The sequence below is a fragment of the Rhinoderma darwinii genome, assembly GCF_050947455.1.
Source record: "Rhinoderma darwinii isolate aRhiDar2 chromosome 12 unlocalized genomic scaffold, aRhiDar2.hap1 SUPER_12_unloc_5, whole genome shotgun sequence".
Lineage (NCBI taxonomy): Eukaryota > Metazoa > Chordata > Amphibia > Anura > Rhinodermatidae > Rhinoderma > Rhinoderma darwinii.
In genome coordinates, this window is record NW_027461876.1 from 432,772 (window position 1) to 450,848 (window position 18,077).

Here is an 18,077-nt window from a genome sequence, read left to right on the forward strand (position 1 = left end):
TCCTGGTCCCCAAATACAAGGGCTTTGATCAGCACCTCTTGAAAATTAAGGAATGTCCCTGTGCGGCCTGCACATTGGTACAGCACGTAAGCGTTATACAATGCCATCTGTACCATGTGCACGGACAGCTTTTTATACCACACCTTTGTTTTCCGCATGGCACTGTACGGCTTCAGTACTTGATCAGAGAGATCACCTCCTCCCATGTACTTATTGTAGCCGAGGATGCAGTTTGGCTTGGGGGTCATTGTGGTGGTACCTTGGACAGGGACAGGGGTGCTGCCGCTACCGTGCATTGGGGTCAACATAAGGACGTCGATCTTGTCCTTATACTTGACCAGCAACATGTTCTCGCTATTTAGTGACCTGCTTTCTCCTTTTCTTAGGGGTTGCCCAATCAGATTTTTAGAGAGGCCTCTCTGGTTTTTGCGCACGGTGCCGCATGCTGCAGGACTTCTGGTGGAGAGGCAGTTAAATAGTGGGACGCTGGTATAGAAGTTATCCACGTAAAGGGGGTAACCCTGGTCCAGCAGTGGGTGCACCAAGTCCCACACTATTTTCCCACTAACCCCCAGGACAGGGGGGCATTCTGGGGGTTCTATCCTGGCGTCCTTCCCTTCATAAACCCTAAACCTGTAGGTGCACACTGAGCTGCTCCCGCACAGCTTCTACATTTTAATTCCATACCTCGCCCTCTTGCTTGGCAGGTATTGGCGGAAATTTAGTCTCCCCTTAAAATGTAAAAAGGACTCGTCTATTGCTATGTTCTTTTCGGGGGTGTACACTTCCTGAAATTTGGTGCAGAAATAATCAATCATTGGCCTGATCTTGAATAGGCGGTCGTATGTGGGGTCATCACGGGGCGGGCACTGTGCATTATCCTTATAATACAAAAATGTCAGAATTATTTCAAACGTGCCCGGGTCATTGCCATGCGGTATAATGGGGTGCTGTATAAACTGTCCGCACTCCAGTATTGCATAATCGCTGGCTTTTTTTTACTAGGCCCATATGTAGGACAAGGCCCCAAAATATAATAATCTCCACTGCCTCTATGGGGGTCCACCTAGCAAATGATGACGTGGGGTTTTGGGCTAAAAATTGCCGGGCGTATAAATTTGTCTGGGCCGCCATTACATGAACAAAATCCTCAGAGAAAAAGAGCTTGAAATAGTCCATTTCTGCGAGGCCTACAGTCTCTAACCGAATTCCTGAGCTCCCTGTGAAATCCGGAATGTGAGGCTCATAATTATCAGGGGTGGGTTCCACAGGGTATCACTCATTTGTGGGTTTGCCTCAGCTGATGTCCTGGGGCGTCTTTGCGGGGGTTCCTCATCACTGGATGAGGATGATGATGATGAGGAGGTCAATAGGAATAGGCCAATTTCCTCTTCTCCCGCGCTGGCTGATTCAGTGTCAGGACCAGGATGGCGGATGCCTCTTCTGCTGAATAGACCCATTGAGATGATTGGGACATTTTTATTAGGGGGGTAAGTAGTGCTTCAACACGTGTAATACTCCATGTATTTTTATAGAGGTGGTTGTGTATGTTGTGCTTTTACACGTGTATATGACATTTATAGGAAAACAAAAAGAACTATAAGAAAAATTTAGGAGAAAGAAATTTACTGCACGTTCAATATAGAACTGTGAAAAAACTTGAGCTACAACTGTGTCGCTGCGCTATCAAAAATGTAGTGACCGAACTTCAGTTACAAAAAGCTGAATGTCCGTCAGTAAACAGACGCTGACGAGAAGCTGTAGATTTACTCAAACTGTATAAATAACATATAGCTATAACTTCTGCTATATATTTATTTTACAAAACGGACATCAGTAAACGTCCGCTACTCTAACGCCCTAACGCTACCCTGCGTAAACAAATGACCACCGAGGCCAGGGGCGTAGCTAAAGGCTCATGGGCCCGGGTGCAAGAATTCAGCTTGGGCCCCCCTACCACTCCCCAACACCACCATCATCACATCATTATCATCAGACCCCTGTGCGTGCCTATGCCCAGACGCTTTGCCCAACAGCCCCCATAGTATAATGCCCCCACACAGTATAATGCTGCCATAGCTGCCCCCACACAGTGTAATGCCCCATAACGTATAATGCCCCCCCATAACAGCCCCATACGGTATAATGCTCCTCATATCAGCCCCCATACAGTATAATTCCCCCATATCAGCCCCCATTCAGTATAATGCCCCCCATCTTATCAGCCCCCATGCCATATCTGCCCCCCATGCAGTATAATGCCCCCCACACAATATCAGCCCCCCATACAGTATAATGCCCCCATATGTGCATAATAAAAAAAATAGCATAATTGCTTACCTATCCCCGTTCCCACGCCGGGTGCAGGATCCTTCGCCTCCTCCGGTGTGTGCTATGAGTGACTCAGCGCAGGCAGGCGCGATGATGTCGCTACATCCCGCCTGCCTGCGTCGAGCCGCTCAGGGCACAGTGAATGCTGGATCAAGGAGATGCCAGCTCCTTGCTCCAGGATTGAATGGAACCGGGACCTCGGTGAGTGACTCTCGACCCCCCGGAGGTCTTCACACGAACCCCCAGGGGGACGCAACCCACAGTGTAGGGATGTCACGATACCAAAATTTGGACTTCGATACCGATACTTCGTTTACAGTAATAAAAAAAAAAAAGTTCTTTCGTTTTCTAATGTGAGGCACGAGGTGTGATGATGAATTTTGAATGTGCCTCACGTTAATAGTAATTAATTCCGTCATGTTTCTCAGTCATAATGGGTTAATATGTGAGGTACATGATGGGGTTAATTACTATTAATGTGAGGCACATGGAGGTTAAATTCATCACACCATGTGCCTCACAATAAGTGATAGAAAGCAGTTTATTTTATTTTTTTACAGAGTACACATCACAAATAATGCAAAAAACATAGTTGTGCAGGTTATTACGGGCGCGCCAATACCCAATATGTGTATATTTTATGTATTGAGACCTATAAAAAAGGTGAATGTGTGTTTTTTATTTAACATTACTTTGTTTTTACTTTATTTTTAAACTTTAATGTACTGACATATATCAGATATATGCCAGTACATTAGCCTGTGGACAGATAGCACAGACATATATCAGATATGTGCCAGTACATTAGCCTGTGGACAGATAGCACACAGACATATATCAGATATGTGCCAGTACATTAGCCTGTGGACAGATAGCACACAGGCAGTTGTTAGGACATACCTCAGTATGCCCTAACAGGAAATATGGTAAGACAGCCCTGGGGTCCTTCAATAGACCCCAGGGCTGTCTGCCCATATATGGTATGGCCCTCGATCGCATCACAGGAATTCCCTGTGACACGATCCAGGGGCACCCCCCCCCTTTCTCATTTTCCCCTGAATGCTGCAGTCGGCTTTGATTGCAGCATTCAGGAGAATAGCGGCGGAGATGAGAGGTTCCTCTGATCTCCGCCGTTATAGAGCGGAGCTGCGGCTGTGTAATACAGCCATTGCCCCGCTCCTGACAGTAAGTGCGCGCGCTGTCAGCATGAGGAGATGCTGCCGGCGCTGCACTAATGAGCGGCGGTTCAGGCACTGAAAACAGAACATGGGGGTGCCATGTTCTGTCTTCAGTGCCGCAGATCATTAGTGCAGCGCCGGCCGCATCACATCATGCTGACGGCGCGCACATGTCACGACTCAGGAGCGGGGCAATGGCTGTATTACACAGCCGCAGCCCCGCTCTCATAGTCATGTGTACTATACTGTATTGTGTTGTATTGTGAAGTTTGCGGTGGAGAGAGGAGGGGGGGCTGTGATTTAACGCCCCCCCCCCCCCTCTCCACCGCAAACAGCACAATACAACACAATACATTACAAGGCATCACAACACAACACATTACATCACAATACATTACAACACAGACTGCAGCTCACCTGGAGTCCTCGGCACCGACTCTTCCACTCCACTGTCCGGAAGACGTGTCATGTGACAACACGGTCACATGGTACACTAAGTGTACCATGTGACCGTAACCAGGAAGTGCCGGCTTTACGGCACAGAAGATTTTTTTTGGAAGTGTACAGTATGGGAACGGGGGCCCGTGGGCCCCCCAGGCTTAGGGGCCCGGTCGCAAGTGCGACCGCTGCGACCCCTATAGCTACGCCACTGACCGAGGCTGATTATTAGACTCAGCACTCAGTGGCCCCAGGGCGCACCCAAAAAAAAGGTGCAGTAAAAAAAAGGCCACAAAATAAAAACCCTGCACCTATAATTGATCCGATCAGTGATGACGGTCACTGATCAGCGCTCAGCGGCACAGGAAGCACACAGTAAATTGGTGCGGGTAGAAAAAGATGAAAAAAACGTAGCGTCAAAAAAAATTACCTGCAGCAGGAAGCAGTCAGATGAAGACGTCACAGCAGGATGGCAGCACAGAAGGCCTCAGATTCGGTAAGTATGGCTCACAGACGGTCACACCAGCTCTGCTCACCGTTCCTAACCGGAATGAGGTGGGCAGAGCTGGTGGAGGGTGTTTCAAACACTCGCCATGGCTGCGATTGGTCAATCGGTGCAGACCAACCAATCATAGCGATCGGGGGGATGGCATCCCTGCCACCTCGTCATCGCTACATGGCAGGGACTGGTGCTTTCTTAGGCAGCACCAATCACCACCATATCACTGTGCCCTGTGGCACAGTGATTGGTGAAAGCCGCAAACGGCCGCAATTGGCCGCTCTGAATTGACCGGCCAATTGCAGCGATCGCCGATGAGGGGCGGTTGAGCCACCCCCCTAGCCCTCGCGTAACGATGGTCTGCTGTTATGAACAGCAGCCATCTTTACTTTGTAACTTTTATTTTTTCCACTGTAACCCCTTCTTCATTTGGCGTATGGATACGGCAATTTGCGGGAAGTCATGGCTTTCCATGACGTATCTATACGGCAAATGTCGGGAAGGGGTTAAACCACTAGCCGTGATCATATAAGCTACAGTGGCATCACCACGGGTATGCTAAAGCACCACGCTTCCCAGGGTCTGTCCCTTAGAGAAGCCCATGGATTTTTAATTGACACATTTTTTTAAATGCTCACTATACCCCTTGATAAATTCCTTGAGGGGTGTAGTTTCCCAAATGGAGTCACTTTTGGAGGGTTTCCACTGTTTTGGCCACTCAGGGGCTTTGCAAATGTGACATGGCCTCCGCAAACCATTCCAGCTAAATTTGAACTCCAAATGGCGCTCTTTCCCTTCTGAACCCTGCCGTGTGTCCAAACAGCCGTTTATGACCACGGGTGCCCCTGAACACTAGACTCTGGGTATTATATATATATATATACCACTGACCACCAGACTCTGGATACTATATGTACCACTGACCACCAGACTCTGGATACTATATGTACCACTGACCACTAGACTCTGGATACTATATATACCACTGACCACAAGACTCCGGATACTATATGTACCACTGACCACCAGACTGTGGACACTTTATGTACCACTGGCCACCAGACTTTGGATACTATATGTACCACTGACCACCAGACTCTGGATACTATATGTACCACTGACCACTAGTCTCTGGATACTATATGTACCACTGACTACTAGACTGTGGATACTATATATACCAATGGCCACCAGACTTTGGATACTATATGTACCACTGACCACCAGACTCTGGATACTATATATACCACTGACCACCAGACTCTGAATACTATATTTAATCACTGGGCACCAGACTGTGGATATTATATGTACCACTGACGACTAGACTCTGGATACTATATATACCACTGACTATTGGAAACCACATGTAAGTAGATTGGGGTTAGTTCACCACCACTGGATTAGGGTAAATTCTCTATCGGAGGCGGCTGCATGACAATAGGGACTAGTGATGAGGCAGGTCAGAGTTTATGTTTAGTCAGTATTCACGTTAGTCGGTAGAGTCACAGGTGGAGTGAAACGCGTGGGATGATGGGGGTGATGGACGGCACATTGAGTGGCGTCATCCTCATGTTCCATTGGTGTCGGTGCTGCAGGTTTCTTCCAGTGACATAACATATATGATCCCCGTATGGTAAGTTCTTTCTTACGTTTTTTCCTATATGACATTTTATGGCCTGTCACATAAAGGTGAGGTACCCACCAGGGCCGTATTTACCATTAGATACCTGCGGGCACCAGATCACTGTAGTACTACCGATAATGAATCCTCTTCCTATGTGTTTTCCGATTTTATGTAACTAAAGCTTAATCGCTGTATAAATGAAAAGTTCTACAACTTCCTAATCTACTTTATGTTTCTTAGCTGAGAGCAGGACTAGCGATGTACAGGTTCACTGCATCTGAATGTAAGCAAGAGTGTCCTCATTCACTGACAGCAAACAGATCTTGAAAATGGTGAGTAATTGAAACATAAATGATATTATAAAGTTGTAGAACTTCTCATGTATACAGGAATAAAGTATTTATTATATGGGGGCATGGCTGTAAATATGCCCCCGGATATGACGACTCCTTGTATAGACCAGTCCTATTGGATCTCTCGGTGTGGACGTCTCTGCAGGGGATTTTTCTTCTTCATGAATGTTGATCTCTGGTGTGAAGGATCTGGTAACAGGAGCATCCATGAGGTGAGGGCCCTGACTGTAGGGGGCAGCATTGTAGCCGATCCTCCATCCCACACTGTGCCCCATTCAGTGTATCCCGTTTAGATAATCCTCCACAATCTAAATAGCCTGTACTTCAGCTCTCTCCTGCACTGATACATTGTAACAAACTCTCACTTATCATTATATAACCATTAAAGCTGTTTTCTGGTTTGGAAAACCCATTTTCAAATTCCCTATTAGGGAATTTTGGGGTAATAGTGTGGGTTCCCCCGTTCAGGACCCTGATTAATTATCCAGAATGGAGAGGGGCAACAAACATCATCTCCTGCTCAGGAGGACCATCACATCCATGTATTACATGCACAGCCCGGTGATTATAGAACTGTGTAATACTTTACTTCCCCTTTAGAGATGCTGTAGGGAAATTAAACTCTTGCAGCAAGTTCCCCAACAGATTACTGGACCCCTCTAGCAAAACGGTATTGTAAAAACCTGACAACCCCTGTAAGGCTCTGTTCACACCACATTTGGGCTTTAAATCTGACATATACCTTTAAAGTGTAGCTAAACGTTTGACAAACTTCTGACATGTCATAGTGACATAGTGACACGTCAGAAGATTGGATTGGTGGGGGTCTGAGCACTGAGACCCCCACCAATCACTAGAATGAAGCAGCTGAAGCCCCCGTGTGAGCGCTCAGTCACTTCGTGTGTGTTCGGCTTTTTCCAGAAATAAATGTATCGGTGAACGGACTCAATAGAAAGTCTATGAGCCGATACATTTTTCCGGAAAAAGCTGAACAGACAGGAAGCGGCTGAGCGCTCACACGAGACCTTCAGCTGCTTCGTTCTAGTGATTGGTGGGGGTCTCAGAGCTCGGACAACATTTACTACACAGAAGTCCAATGGGAATAAAGACAAGCACAAAGATGTAGGGGGTAAAAGGAAAGTTTTATTTACAGATAAGGGAAGGTTATATTTTATTATTAGGAGATTATTCTAGAAGTATTAAGACTACTATTATTATATACTGTGTATATGTATGTGTCATCTATTTATCTATTATACTAAACCTATCTAAAGGCCGTGTTGATCCAGAGGAAGGCGAAAACCCCCTGTGAGGAATGAGCCATTTGTCCTCATATTAGGGGGGAAAATTCCTTCCTGACCCCAAATATGGCGATCGGCATAAATCCCAGGATCAAAGGCTGAAGTGTAACATGTGTAATATGGGGAAAGACTAGGGAAAATTATTCATTTTTTTTATTATTATTTTTAATGAACTGCTGTATTTATTTATGTGTAAACTATAAATTGTATTAAATTAAGAATTATTTTTAATTATTTTCTATATTTATATTATGTTACTTATGTGTGTTACTACTTATTACTCTATCATCCTAAACCTATTTAAGGCCGTGTTGATCCAGAGGAAGGCGAAAACCCCCTTTGAGGAATGAGCCAATTGTCCTCATATTAAGGGGGGAAAATTCCTTCCTGACCCCAAATATGGCGATCAGAATAATCCCAGGATCAAAGGCTAAAGTCTAATCTAAATGTACTATGTGTCTATATGCGGGTGTCTATACTTATCATGTAGTGAGGTGGCTATACTTATCATGTAGTGTGGTGTCTATACTTATTATATAGTGGGGTGATGTGGGTGATGTGGGTGATGTGGGTGCATTACTTACCTGGCCTGTGCTGAGGTGAGATCAGGTATAATGGCCGCTCCGGCCCCAGGACTACAACATGCGGCTATTATTCCTGATCTCCCCAGATGGAAACTAAGCACAGGCCGCTCCTGGGGGGTGTAGAGGATCTTCAGGCTGGAGTGATGTCAGATGCCTGCCCGGGATTGGAGGATGGCAAGTCAAGGCTCTGGTGCAGCAGCAAGATGGCAGAGGTGTGGCATGAAGATGGTAAGGAGAGAGATGATGGTCTGGGCAGCCGAGGTGACATACAGCAGCAGAGACTTGAGGCGCGGGTCAGGAGGCATGAAGTTCTGGGCCCTTGTCCTGAGATCTTATCGGGTCCAGCTTGGTGACATGAAGCTGAACCCGGCCAAGGGGTGAAGGGCTTTGTTATTCTCTGGCCACTTCAGATGTTGCTTCTCCAGAACGGGCACAAATGGTGTAAATGGTGGCTGTGCCCTCCTCTCCTGCAGTTCCTCCCAGCCGATGGTGGAGAAGAATGGATGCTCTCTGATGTTCCCGCACACACCGAGGCGCCTCTTAGAATTTTTACGGACCAGTCTCTTGGTCAGATGTTTCACGTCAGGATTAAGCCAAGTTGGAAATTTAGGCTTCGCGGTGGTGATGGCTTTGATAGCCATTTGCCTGACGGGGCCGTTGTAAAATGGGGAGCGTCCTGCTGCCATCCTGGACACCACAATCCCCAGGCTCCACCAGTCAACTGCGGTGCCGTATTTTTTTCTAAGAAGCACCTCGGGGGCCATGTAATGCAACGTTCCCGACACTCCACGGATCTTATTGGAGGCGGTGACGCCATCTTGGGCCAATCCCAGGTCGATGATACGGACGTGGCCATCTGCATCCAACATTATATTCTCCGGCTTTAGATCTCTGCAAAGAAATAAGACGAGAGAATGACAAATCCGCCCAGTGATCCAGGAGACGGGGGATGGGTCATTGCACCACCAAGCAGAATAGCCATTCAGGAGTGTAGGAAAGCTGGGTGCATTGTTTCCAGCATGTAAAGGAGAATGAAAGAAGGGGGAAGTTCTGCTTACCGGTGGACGATGTTGTGTCCATGGAGGAACTGGAGGCCACATATCATTTCTGCTGTGTAGAATCTGATGGGGAGAACAGAGCGGAGTCTCAATGTCATGAAATCTTCCTCTATCAATTCCCTAATATCATGTTATGATGGAGTGTGTGCGGTCTCTAGCAGAGAGGAGGCGCTGATTATGGCAGCCTGTATTCTGCATTCTCTTTATTATCCTTCATCTGACCTCCCCCCTCACCTTTTCTTCTTTCCATCCCCCTCAGTCTCCTGATTATTTACTCGCCTTACGTTGCCGATGTTCAAGCAGCCGCACATCCTGATCAAAGCCTCCAGGCTGCCACCGGACAGATACTCCGTGATAAAAAATGCCCGCTCCTCAGATTGATGTGCGGCATAGAGGTGACATAGGAACGGGCAGTGTCTGGCCGCTAGGAGTATCCGCCGCTCTCTCATAATTTCGTCCGTATTGTCCCGTTTGGTGATCATTTTTACGGCCATGTAGGTGTTTCGGCCGGGGACTGATGCCAGGACCACCTGAGGAAAACAAATGGAGATTCCTCATGAGAAGAAGAAGGAACAGGGGTGGACAGAGAGGTGGGTCAGTCGGGTAGTGCCCAGGACTCTACAGCAGAACAAAGCTGAGCTCCCAGCATAATGCAGTGTCTGCTGTTGGGTCCTGTATGGAGAGGTCTTCACGCCTTACCCACATTTGACATAATTATCTTAGTTGGTGGGGGTAGTATGGAGCAGGATCATAATAGCGACCGTGGCATCTAAACAGTTAAATAGAGGTAAGCTCCCGCTGTCACCCCATAACCCCTACCCGCAACGCGATCACAGTGTGTAGATAGTTGTCATGGCAGCCAGGGGGCCTAATGAAGACCCCAAGGTCTGCCAACTTGGTCCTCCTACTAAGCTTAATAGGAGGAGGCTAAAAGAACAATTCAAGCGATACATAAATATTGCAGTCAAAATAAATAAATAAACTTTTTTCTATTTCGTTTTGTTTAGCTCCTCGAAAAATGGAATAAAAAGTTAAAAAGTGATTCAAAGTTTTATGTAACCCAAAATAGTACCAATAAACAGTACAGCTCGCCCCACAAAAAACAAGTCCTCACACCGCCCCATCAACAGAAAAAGAAAAAAAATTCTGGGTTTCAGAATATGGAGACACAACAAATAAATTTTTTTACAAATTGTTTTTATTGGATAAAAAGTATAAAAAATAAAGATAAAAGGTAAACTTTAGGTTTACCACCCTATAAAATGAAATATTTAGATATTATACTCACTTTGCCAAAGCTGCCCCTACCCAGGACCTGGTGGATGGTGAAGCGGCTGATGGTAAGCCTGGCATAGGGGCTGGATGTTCCAGGGTCTTGGCTGCTCCCAGGTCTTGGCTCCTCATCCTCCAATCCTCTGTCCTTGGCTCCTCTCCTCTTCTTCGTCATCTTCTTGAATCCGGTGACGCTGTCTACCTCCCTCTTCCTCTTATCCTCTTCTCTCTTCTCGCCGTCTTCTCCATGTCCATTGGACGCCATTTTCACCAATATCTTCCTACCTGTAGACTTCAGTCCGATCGCTGCCGTCGACAGTTGAAAGTAAACGGCAGTTGGTCGTGTGCAGGTCACATGATGTCAGAGGTCATGGAATCCTCAGGTGGCACCTGCCTGGCAGTAACCTGCTCTGCCATGTCTGATGTGGGCATCATGAGTGCCAGTCTAGTGTCCAGAGCTGTGTTTCCCAACCAGGGTTTCTTATGGCCTGGTCAGGGGTCTGCAGAACACAGTAGCAATACATCCCACTCCTACAGTAGAGATAAACAACGGTTATTTGCTCAGGTTATTGGCAAAACCCTTTTCATCCACAATATAGAATCTGGGTTTATATTTAGGGGTCTGTATTTATTTAGGGGTCTGGTCTGGGGTCTGTATTTATTTAGGGGTCTAGTCTGTGGTTTGTATTTATTTAGGGGTCTAGTCTGGGGTCTGTATTTATTTAGGGGTTCCGTATGGGGTCTGTATTTATTTAGGGGTCTGGTCTGGGGTCTGTATTCATTTAGGGGTCTAGTCTGGGGTCTGTATTTATTTAGAGGTCTGGTCTGGGGCCTGTATTTATTTAGGGGTCCGGTCTGGGGTCTGCATTTATTTAGAGGTCTGGTCTGGGTTCTGTATTTATTTAGGGGTCCGGTCTGGGGTCTGCATTTATTTAGGGGTCTTGTCTGGGGTCTGTATTTATTTAGGAGACTGGTATGTGGTCTCCATTGATTTAGGGGTCTAGTCTTGGGTCTCCATTGATTTAGGGGTCTGGTATGGGGTCTGTATTTATTTAGGGGTCTGGTCTGGCGTCTGTATTTATTAATGGGTCTAGTCTGGGGTCTGTATTTATTTAGAGGTCTGGTCTGGGGTCTGTATTTATTTAGGGGTCTGGTCTGTGGTCTGTATTTAGGGGTCTGGTCTGTGGTCTGCATTTATTTAGGGGTCTGGTCTGTGGTCTGTATTTATTTAGGGGTCTGGTCTGGGGTCTGTATTTATTTAGGGGTCTGGTCTGGGGTCTGTATTTATTTAGGAGATTGGTATGTGGTCTCCATTGATTTTGGGGTCTGGTCTTGGGTCTCCATTGATTTAGGGGTCTGGTCTGGGGTCTGTATTTATTTAGGGGTCTGGTCTGGGGTCTGTATTTATTTAGGGGTCTGGTCTGGGGTCTGTAATTATTTAGGGAAGTGGTCTGGGGTCTGTATTTATTTAGGGGTCTGGTCTGAGGTCTGTAATTATTTAGGGGTCTGGTCTGGGGTCTGTAATTATTTAGGGGTCTGGTCTGGGGTCTGTAATTATTTAGGGGTCTGGTCTGGGGTCTGTATTTAGTTAGGGGTCTGGTCTGTGTTTATTAAGGGGTCTGGTCTGGGGTCTGTATTTATTTAGGGGTCTTGTCTGGGATCTGTATTTATTTAGGGGTCTGGTCTGTGGTCTGTATTTATTTAGGGGTCTGGTCTGTGGTCTGCATTTATTTAGGGGTCTGGTCTGTGGTCTGTATTTATTTAGGGGTCTGGTCTGGGGTCTGTATTTATTTAGGGGTCTGGTCTGGGGTCTGTATTTATTTAGGAGATTGGTATGTGGTCTCCATTGATTTTGGGGTCTGGTCTTGGGTCTCCATTGATTTAGGGGTCTGGTCTGGGGTCTGTATTTATTTAGGGGTCTGGTCTGGGGTCTGTATTTATTTAGGGGTCTGGTCTGGGGTCTAATTATTTAGGGAAGTGGTCTGGGGTCTGTATTTATTTAGGGGTCTGGTCTGAGGTCTGTAATTATTTAGGGGTCTGGTCTGGGGTCTGTAATTATTTAGGGGTCTGGTCTGGGATCTCTATTTATTTAGGGGTCTGGTCTGGGGTCTGTATTCATTTAGGGGTCTAGTTTTGGGTCTGTATTTATTTAGGAGTCTGGACTGGAGTCTGCATTGATTTTGGGGTCTGGTCTTGGGTCTCCATTGATTTAGGGGCCTGGACTGGTGTCTGTATTTATTCAGGGGTCTGGTCTGGGGTCTGTATTTATTTAGGGGTCTGGTGTGGGGTCTGTATTTATTTAGGGGACTGGTCTGTGGTCTCCATTGATTTAGGGGTCTGGTCTGGGGTCTGTATTTATTTAGGGGTCTGGTCTGGGGTCTGTAATTATTTAGGGGTCTGGTCTGGGGGTCTGCATTTTTTTAGGGGTCTGGTCTGGGGTCTGTATTTATTTAGGGGTCTAGTCTGGGGTCTGCATTTATTTAGGGGTCTAGTCTTGGGTCTGTATTTAGGTGTCCGGTCTGGGGTCTGTATTTATTTAGGGGTCCGGTCTGGGGTCTGCATTAACTTAGGGGTCTGGTATGGCATCTGTATTTATTTAGGGGTCCATTCTGGGATCTGTATTTATTTAGGGGTCTGGTCTGGGGTCTGTATTTATTTAGGGGTCCATTCTGGGGTCTGTATTTATTTAGGGGTCTGGTCTGGGGTCTGTATTTATTTAGGGGTCCGGTCTGTAGTCTATATTCATTTAGGGGTCTAGTCTTGGATCTGTATTTATTTAGTGGTCCGGTCTGGGGTCTGTATTCATTTAGGGGTCTAGTCTTGGGTCTGTATTTATTTAGTGGTCCGGTCTGGGGTCTGCATTTATTTAGGGGTCTGGTCTGGGGTCTGCATATATTTAGGGGTCTAGTCTGGGGTCTAATTATTTAGGGGTCCAGTCTGGGGTCTGTATTTATTTAGGGGTCTGGTCTGGGGTCTGTATTTATTTAGGGAGTGGTCTGGGGTCTGTATTTATTTAGGGGTCTGGTCTGTGGTCTGTATTTATTTAGGGAAGTGGTCTGGGGTCTGTATTTATTTAGGGGTCGGGTCTGGGGTCTGTAATTATTTAGGGGTCTGGTCTGGGGTCTGTATTTATTTAGGGGTCTAGTCTGGGGTCTGTATTTATTAAGGGGTCTAATCTGGGGTCTGAATTTATTTAGGGGTCTAGTCTGTGGTTTGCATTCATTTGGGGGTCTGGTCTGGGGTCTGTATTTATTAAGGGGTCTACTCTGGGGTCTGTATTTTTTTAGGGGTCTAGTCTTGTGTCTGTATTTATTTAGGAGTCTGGTCTGGGGTCTGCATTTATTTAGGAGTCTGGTCTGGTGTCTGTATTTATTTAGGAGTCTGGTCTGGGGTCTGCATTTATTGAGGATTCTAGTCTGGGGTCTGCATTTATTTATGGGTCTAGTCTGGGGTCTGTATTTATTTAGGGGTCTGGTCTGGGGTCTGCATTAACTTAGGGGTCTGGTCTGGCATCTGTATTTATTAAGGGATCTAGTTTGGGGTCTGTATTTATTTAGGGGTCCGTTCTGGAGTCTGTATTTATTTAGGGGTCTGGTCTGGGGTCTGTATTTATTTAGGGGTCTAGTCTAGGGTCGGCATTTATTTAGGGGACTGGTCTGTGGTCTTCATTGATTTAGGGGTCTGGTCTGTGGTCTGTATTTATTTAGGGAAGTGGTCTGGGGTCTGTATTTATTTAGGGGTCTGATCTGGGGTCTGTATTTATTTAGGGGTCTGGTCTGGGGTCTGTAATTATTTAGGGAAGTGGTCTGGGGTCTGTATTTATTTAGGGGTCTGGTCTGAGGTCTGTAATTATTTAGGGGTCTGGTCTGGGGTCTGTAATTATTTAGGGGTCTGGTCTGGGGTCTGTAATTATTTAGGGGTCTGGTCTGGGGTCTGTATTTAGTAAGGGGTCTGGTCTGTGTTTATTAAGGGGTCTGGTCTGGGGTCTGTATTTATTTAGGGGTCTGGTCTGGGATCTCTATTTATTTAGGGGTCTGGTCTGGGGTCTGTATTCATTTAAGGGTCTGGTCTGGGGTCTGTATTAATTTAGGGGTCTGGTCTGGGGTCTGTATTCATTTAGGGGTCTAGTTTTGGGTCTGTATTTATTTAGGAGTCTGGACTGGGGTCTGCATTTGATTAGGAGTCTGGTCGGGGGTCTGTATTTATTTAGGAGTCTGGTCTGGGGTCTGCATTTATTTAGGGGTCTGGTCTAGGGTCTGCATTTATTTAGGGGTCTGCTCTGGGGTCTGTATTTATTTAGGGGTCTGGTCTAGGGTCTGTTTTTATTTAGGGGTCTGGTCTGGGGTCTGTATTTATTTAGGGGTCCGGTCTGGGGTCTGCATTAATTTAGGGGTCTGGTCTGGGGTCTGTATTTATTAAGGGGTCTGGTCTGTAGTCTGCATTGATTTAGGGGTCTGGTCTGGGGTCTGCTTTTATTTAGGGGTCTGCTCTGGGGTCTATTTAGGGGTCTGGTTTGGGGTCTGTATTCATTTAGGGGGCTGCTCTGGGGTCTGTATTTATTTAGGGGTCTGGTTTGGAGTCTGTATTCATTTAGGGGTCCGGTCTGGGGTCTGAATTTATTTTGGGGTCTGGTCTGTGGTCTGTAATTATTTAGGGGTCTGGTCTGGGGTCTGTATTTATTTAGGGGTCTGGTCCGGTGTCTGCATTAATTTAGGGGCCTAGTCTGGGGTCTGTATTTATTTAGGGGTCTGGTCTTGGGTCAGTGTTTATTTAGGGGTCTGGTCTGGGGTCTGCATTGATTTAGGGCTCTGCTCTGGGGTCTATTTATTTAGGGGTCCAGTCTGGGGTCTGAATTTATTTAGGTGTTCTGTCTGGGGTCTGTAAATATTTATGGGTCTAATTTTGGGTCTGTAATTATTGGGGGGTCTGGTCTGTGGTGTCCATTGATTTAGGGCTCTGCTCTGGGGTCTATTTATTTAGGGCTCTGGTTTGGAGTCTGTATTCATTTAGGGGTCTGGTCTGGGGTCTGTATTTATTTAGGGGTCTGGTCTGCGGTCTGTATTTATTTAGGGGTCTGGTCTGGGGTCTGTGTTTATATAGGGGTCGGGTCTGGGGTCCGTAATTATTTAGGGGTCTGGTCTGCGGTCTGTAATTATTTAGGGGTCTGGTCTGGGGTCTGTATTTAGTTAGGGTTCTAGTCTGGGATCTATTTATTTAGGGGTCAAGTCTGTAGTCTGTATTTATTTATGGGTCTAGTCTTGGGTCTGTATTTATTTAGGGTTCTGGTCTGGGTTCTGTATTTATTTAGAGGTCCGGTCTGGGGTCTGCATTAATTTAGGGGTCTGGTCTGGGTTCTGTATTTATTAAGGGGTCTGGTCTGTGGTCTGCATTTATTTAGGGGTCTGGTCTGGGTTCTGTATTTATTTAGAGGTCCGGTCTGGGGTCTGCATTAATTTAGGGGTCTGGTCTGGGTTCTGTATTTATTAAGGGGTCTGGTCTGTGGTCTGCATTTATTTAGGGGTCCAGTCTGGGGTCTGTATTCATTTAGTGCTCTTTTCCTGGGTCTGCATTTATTTAGGGTCTGGTCTGGGGTCTGTATTTATTTAGGGGTCCGGTCTGGGGTCTGCATTAATTTGGGGTCTGGTCTGGGGTCTGTATTTATTTAGGGTTCTGGTCTGTGGTCTGTATTTATTTAGGGGTCTGGTCTGGGGTCTGCTTTTATTTAGGGGTCTGCTCTGGGGTCTATTTATTTAGGGGTCTAGTCTGGGGTCTGTATTTATTTAGGGGTCCGGTCTGTAGTCTGAATTCATTTAGGGGTCTGGTCTGGGGTCTGTAATTATTTAGTGGTCTGGTCTGTGGTCTGCATTGTTTTAGGGGTCTGTAATTATTTAGGGGTCTGGTCTGTGGTCTGCATTGATTTAAGGGTCTAGTCTAGGGTCTGTATTTATTTAGGGGTCTGGTCTGGGGTCTGTATTTATTTAGGGGTCCGGTCTAGCGTCTGTATTTATTTAGTGGTCCGGTCTGGGGTCTGCATTTATTTAGGGGTCTGGTCTGGGTCTGTATTTATTTAGGGGACTGGTCTGTGGTCTCCATTGATTTAGGGGTCTAGTCTGGGGTCTGGTATTTATTTAGGGGTCTGGTCTGGGGTCTCCATTGATTTAGGGGTCTAGTCTGGGGTCTGTATTTATTTAGGGATCTGGTCTGTGGTCTCCATTGATTTAGGGGTCTAGTCTGGGGTCTGGTATTTATTTAGGGGTCTGGTCTGGGGTCTCCATTGATTTAGGGGTCTAGTCTGGGGTCTGTATTTATTTAGGGGTCTGGTCTGTGGTCTGCATTGATTTATGGTTCTAGTCTGGGGTCTGTATTTATTTAGCGGTCCGGTCTGGGGTCTGAATCTATTTAGGTGTCTGGTCTGGGGTCTGTATTTATTTAGTGGTCCGGTCTGGGGTCTCCATTGATTTAGGGGTCTGGTCTGGGGTCTGTAATTATTTAGTGGTCTGGTCTGGGGTCTGCATTTATTTAGGGGACTGGTCTGTGGTCTCCATTGATTTAGGGGTCTAGTCTGGGGTCTGTTATTTATTTAGGGGTCTTGTCTGGGGTCTCCATTGATTTAGGGGTCTAGTCTGGGGTCTGTATTTATTTAGGGATCTGGTCTGTGGTCTGCATTGATTTAGGGGCCTAGTCTGGGGTCTGTATTTATTTAGGGGTCTGGTCTGGGGTCTGTATTTATTTAGGGGTCCAGTCTGAGGTCTGCATTTATTTAGGGGTCTAGTCTGGGGTCTGTATTTATTTAGGGGTCCGGTCTGTAGTCTGTATTTATTTAGGGGTCAGGTCTGGGGTCTGTAATTATTTAGTGGTCTGGTCTGTGGTCTGCATTGATTTAGGGGTCTGGTCTGCGGTCTGTATTTATTTAGGAGTCTGATCTGTGGTCTGTATTCATTTAGGGGTCTAGTCTTGGGTCTGTATTTATTTAGTGGTCCAGTCTGGGGTCTGTATTTATTTAGGGGTCCGGTCTGTAGTCTGTATTTATTTAGGGGTCTGGTCTGGGGTCTGTAATTATTTAGTGGTCTGGTCTGTGGTCTGCATTGATTTAGGGGTCTGGTCTGCGGTCTGTATTTATTTAGGAGTCTGATCTGGGGTCTGTATTCATTTAGGGGTCTAGTCTTGGGTCTGTATTTATTTAGTGGTCCAGTCTGGGGTCTGTATTTATTTAGGGGTCTGGTCTGGGGTCTGCATTTATTTAGGGTTCTAGTCTGGGGTCTATTTATTTAGGGGTCCAGCTTGGTGTCTGTATTTATTTAGGGGTCTGGTCTGCGGTCTGTATTTATTTAGGGGTCTGGTCTGGGGTCTGTATTTATATAGGGGTCGGGTCTGGGGTCCGTAATTATTTAGGGGTCTGGTCTGCGGTCTGTAATTATTTAGGGGTCTGGTCTGGG

At 46.3% G+C, this 18,077-nt stretch overlaps 1 protein-coding gene across 1 annotated transcript; it reads right to left on the reverse strand.

Annotated features, from left to right (window-relative positions):
• Positions 1-5,922: 5,922 nt before the first annotated feature.
• LOC142698169 (protein kinase C epsilon type-like) lies at positions 5,923-11,126 on the reverse strand. The gene is made up of 3 exons (XM_075847830.1): positions 10,658-11,126; positions 9,735-9,899; positions 5,923-6,048 (listed from the first exon to the last, which is right to left on the reverse strand). Exons 1-3 carry the CDS (start codon positions 10,904-10,906, stop codon positions 5,923-5,925), a joined length of 540 nt encoding a protein of 179 aa, XP_075703945.1. The 5' UTR covers positions 10,907-11,126.
• Between the last annotated feature and the right edge of the window lie 6,951 nt (positions 11,127-18,077).

Coding starts and splice junctions, on each gene's coding strand:
- LOC142698169 (XM_075847830.1), bottom strand. CDS start 10,906: ATGGCGTCCAATGGACATGGAGAAGACGGCGAGAAGAGAGAAGAGGAT. Junction 9,900..10,657: donor GTAGGGGCAGCTTTGGCAAA/GTGAGTATAATA, acceptor TGTTTTCCTCAG/GTGGTCCTGGCATCAGTCCC. Junction 6,049..9,734: donor CACATCAATCTGAGGAGCGG/GCATTTTTTATC, acceptor TGTCACTGGAAG/AAACCTGCAGCACCGACACC.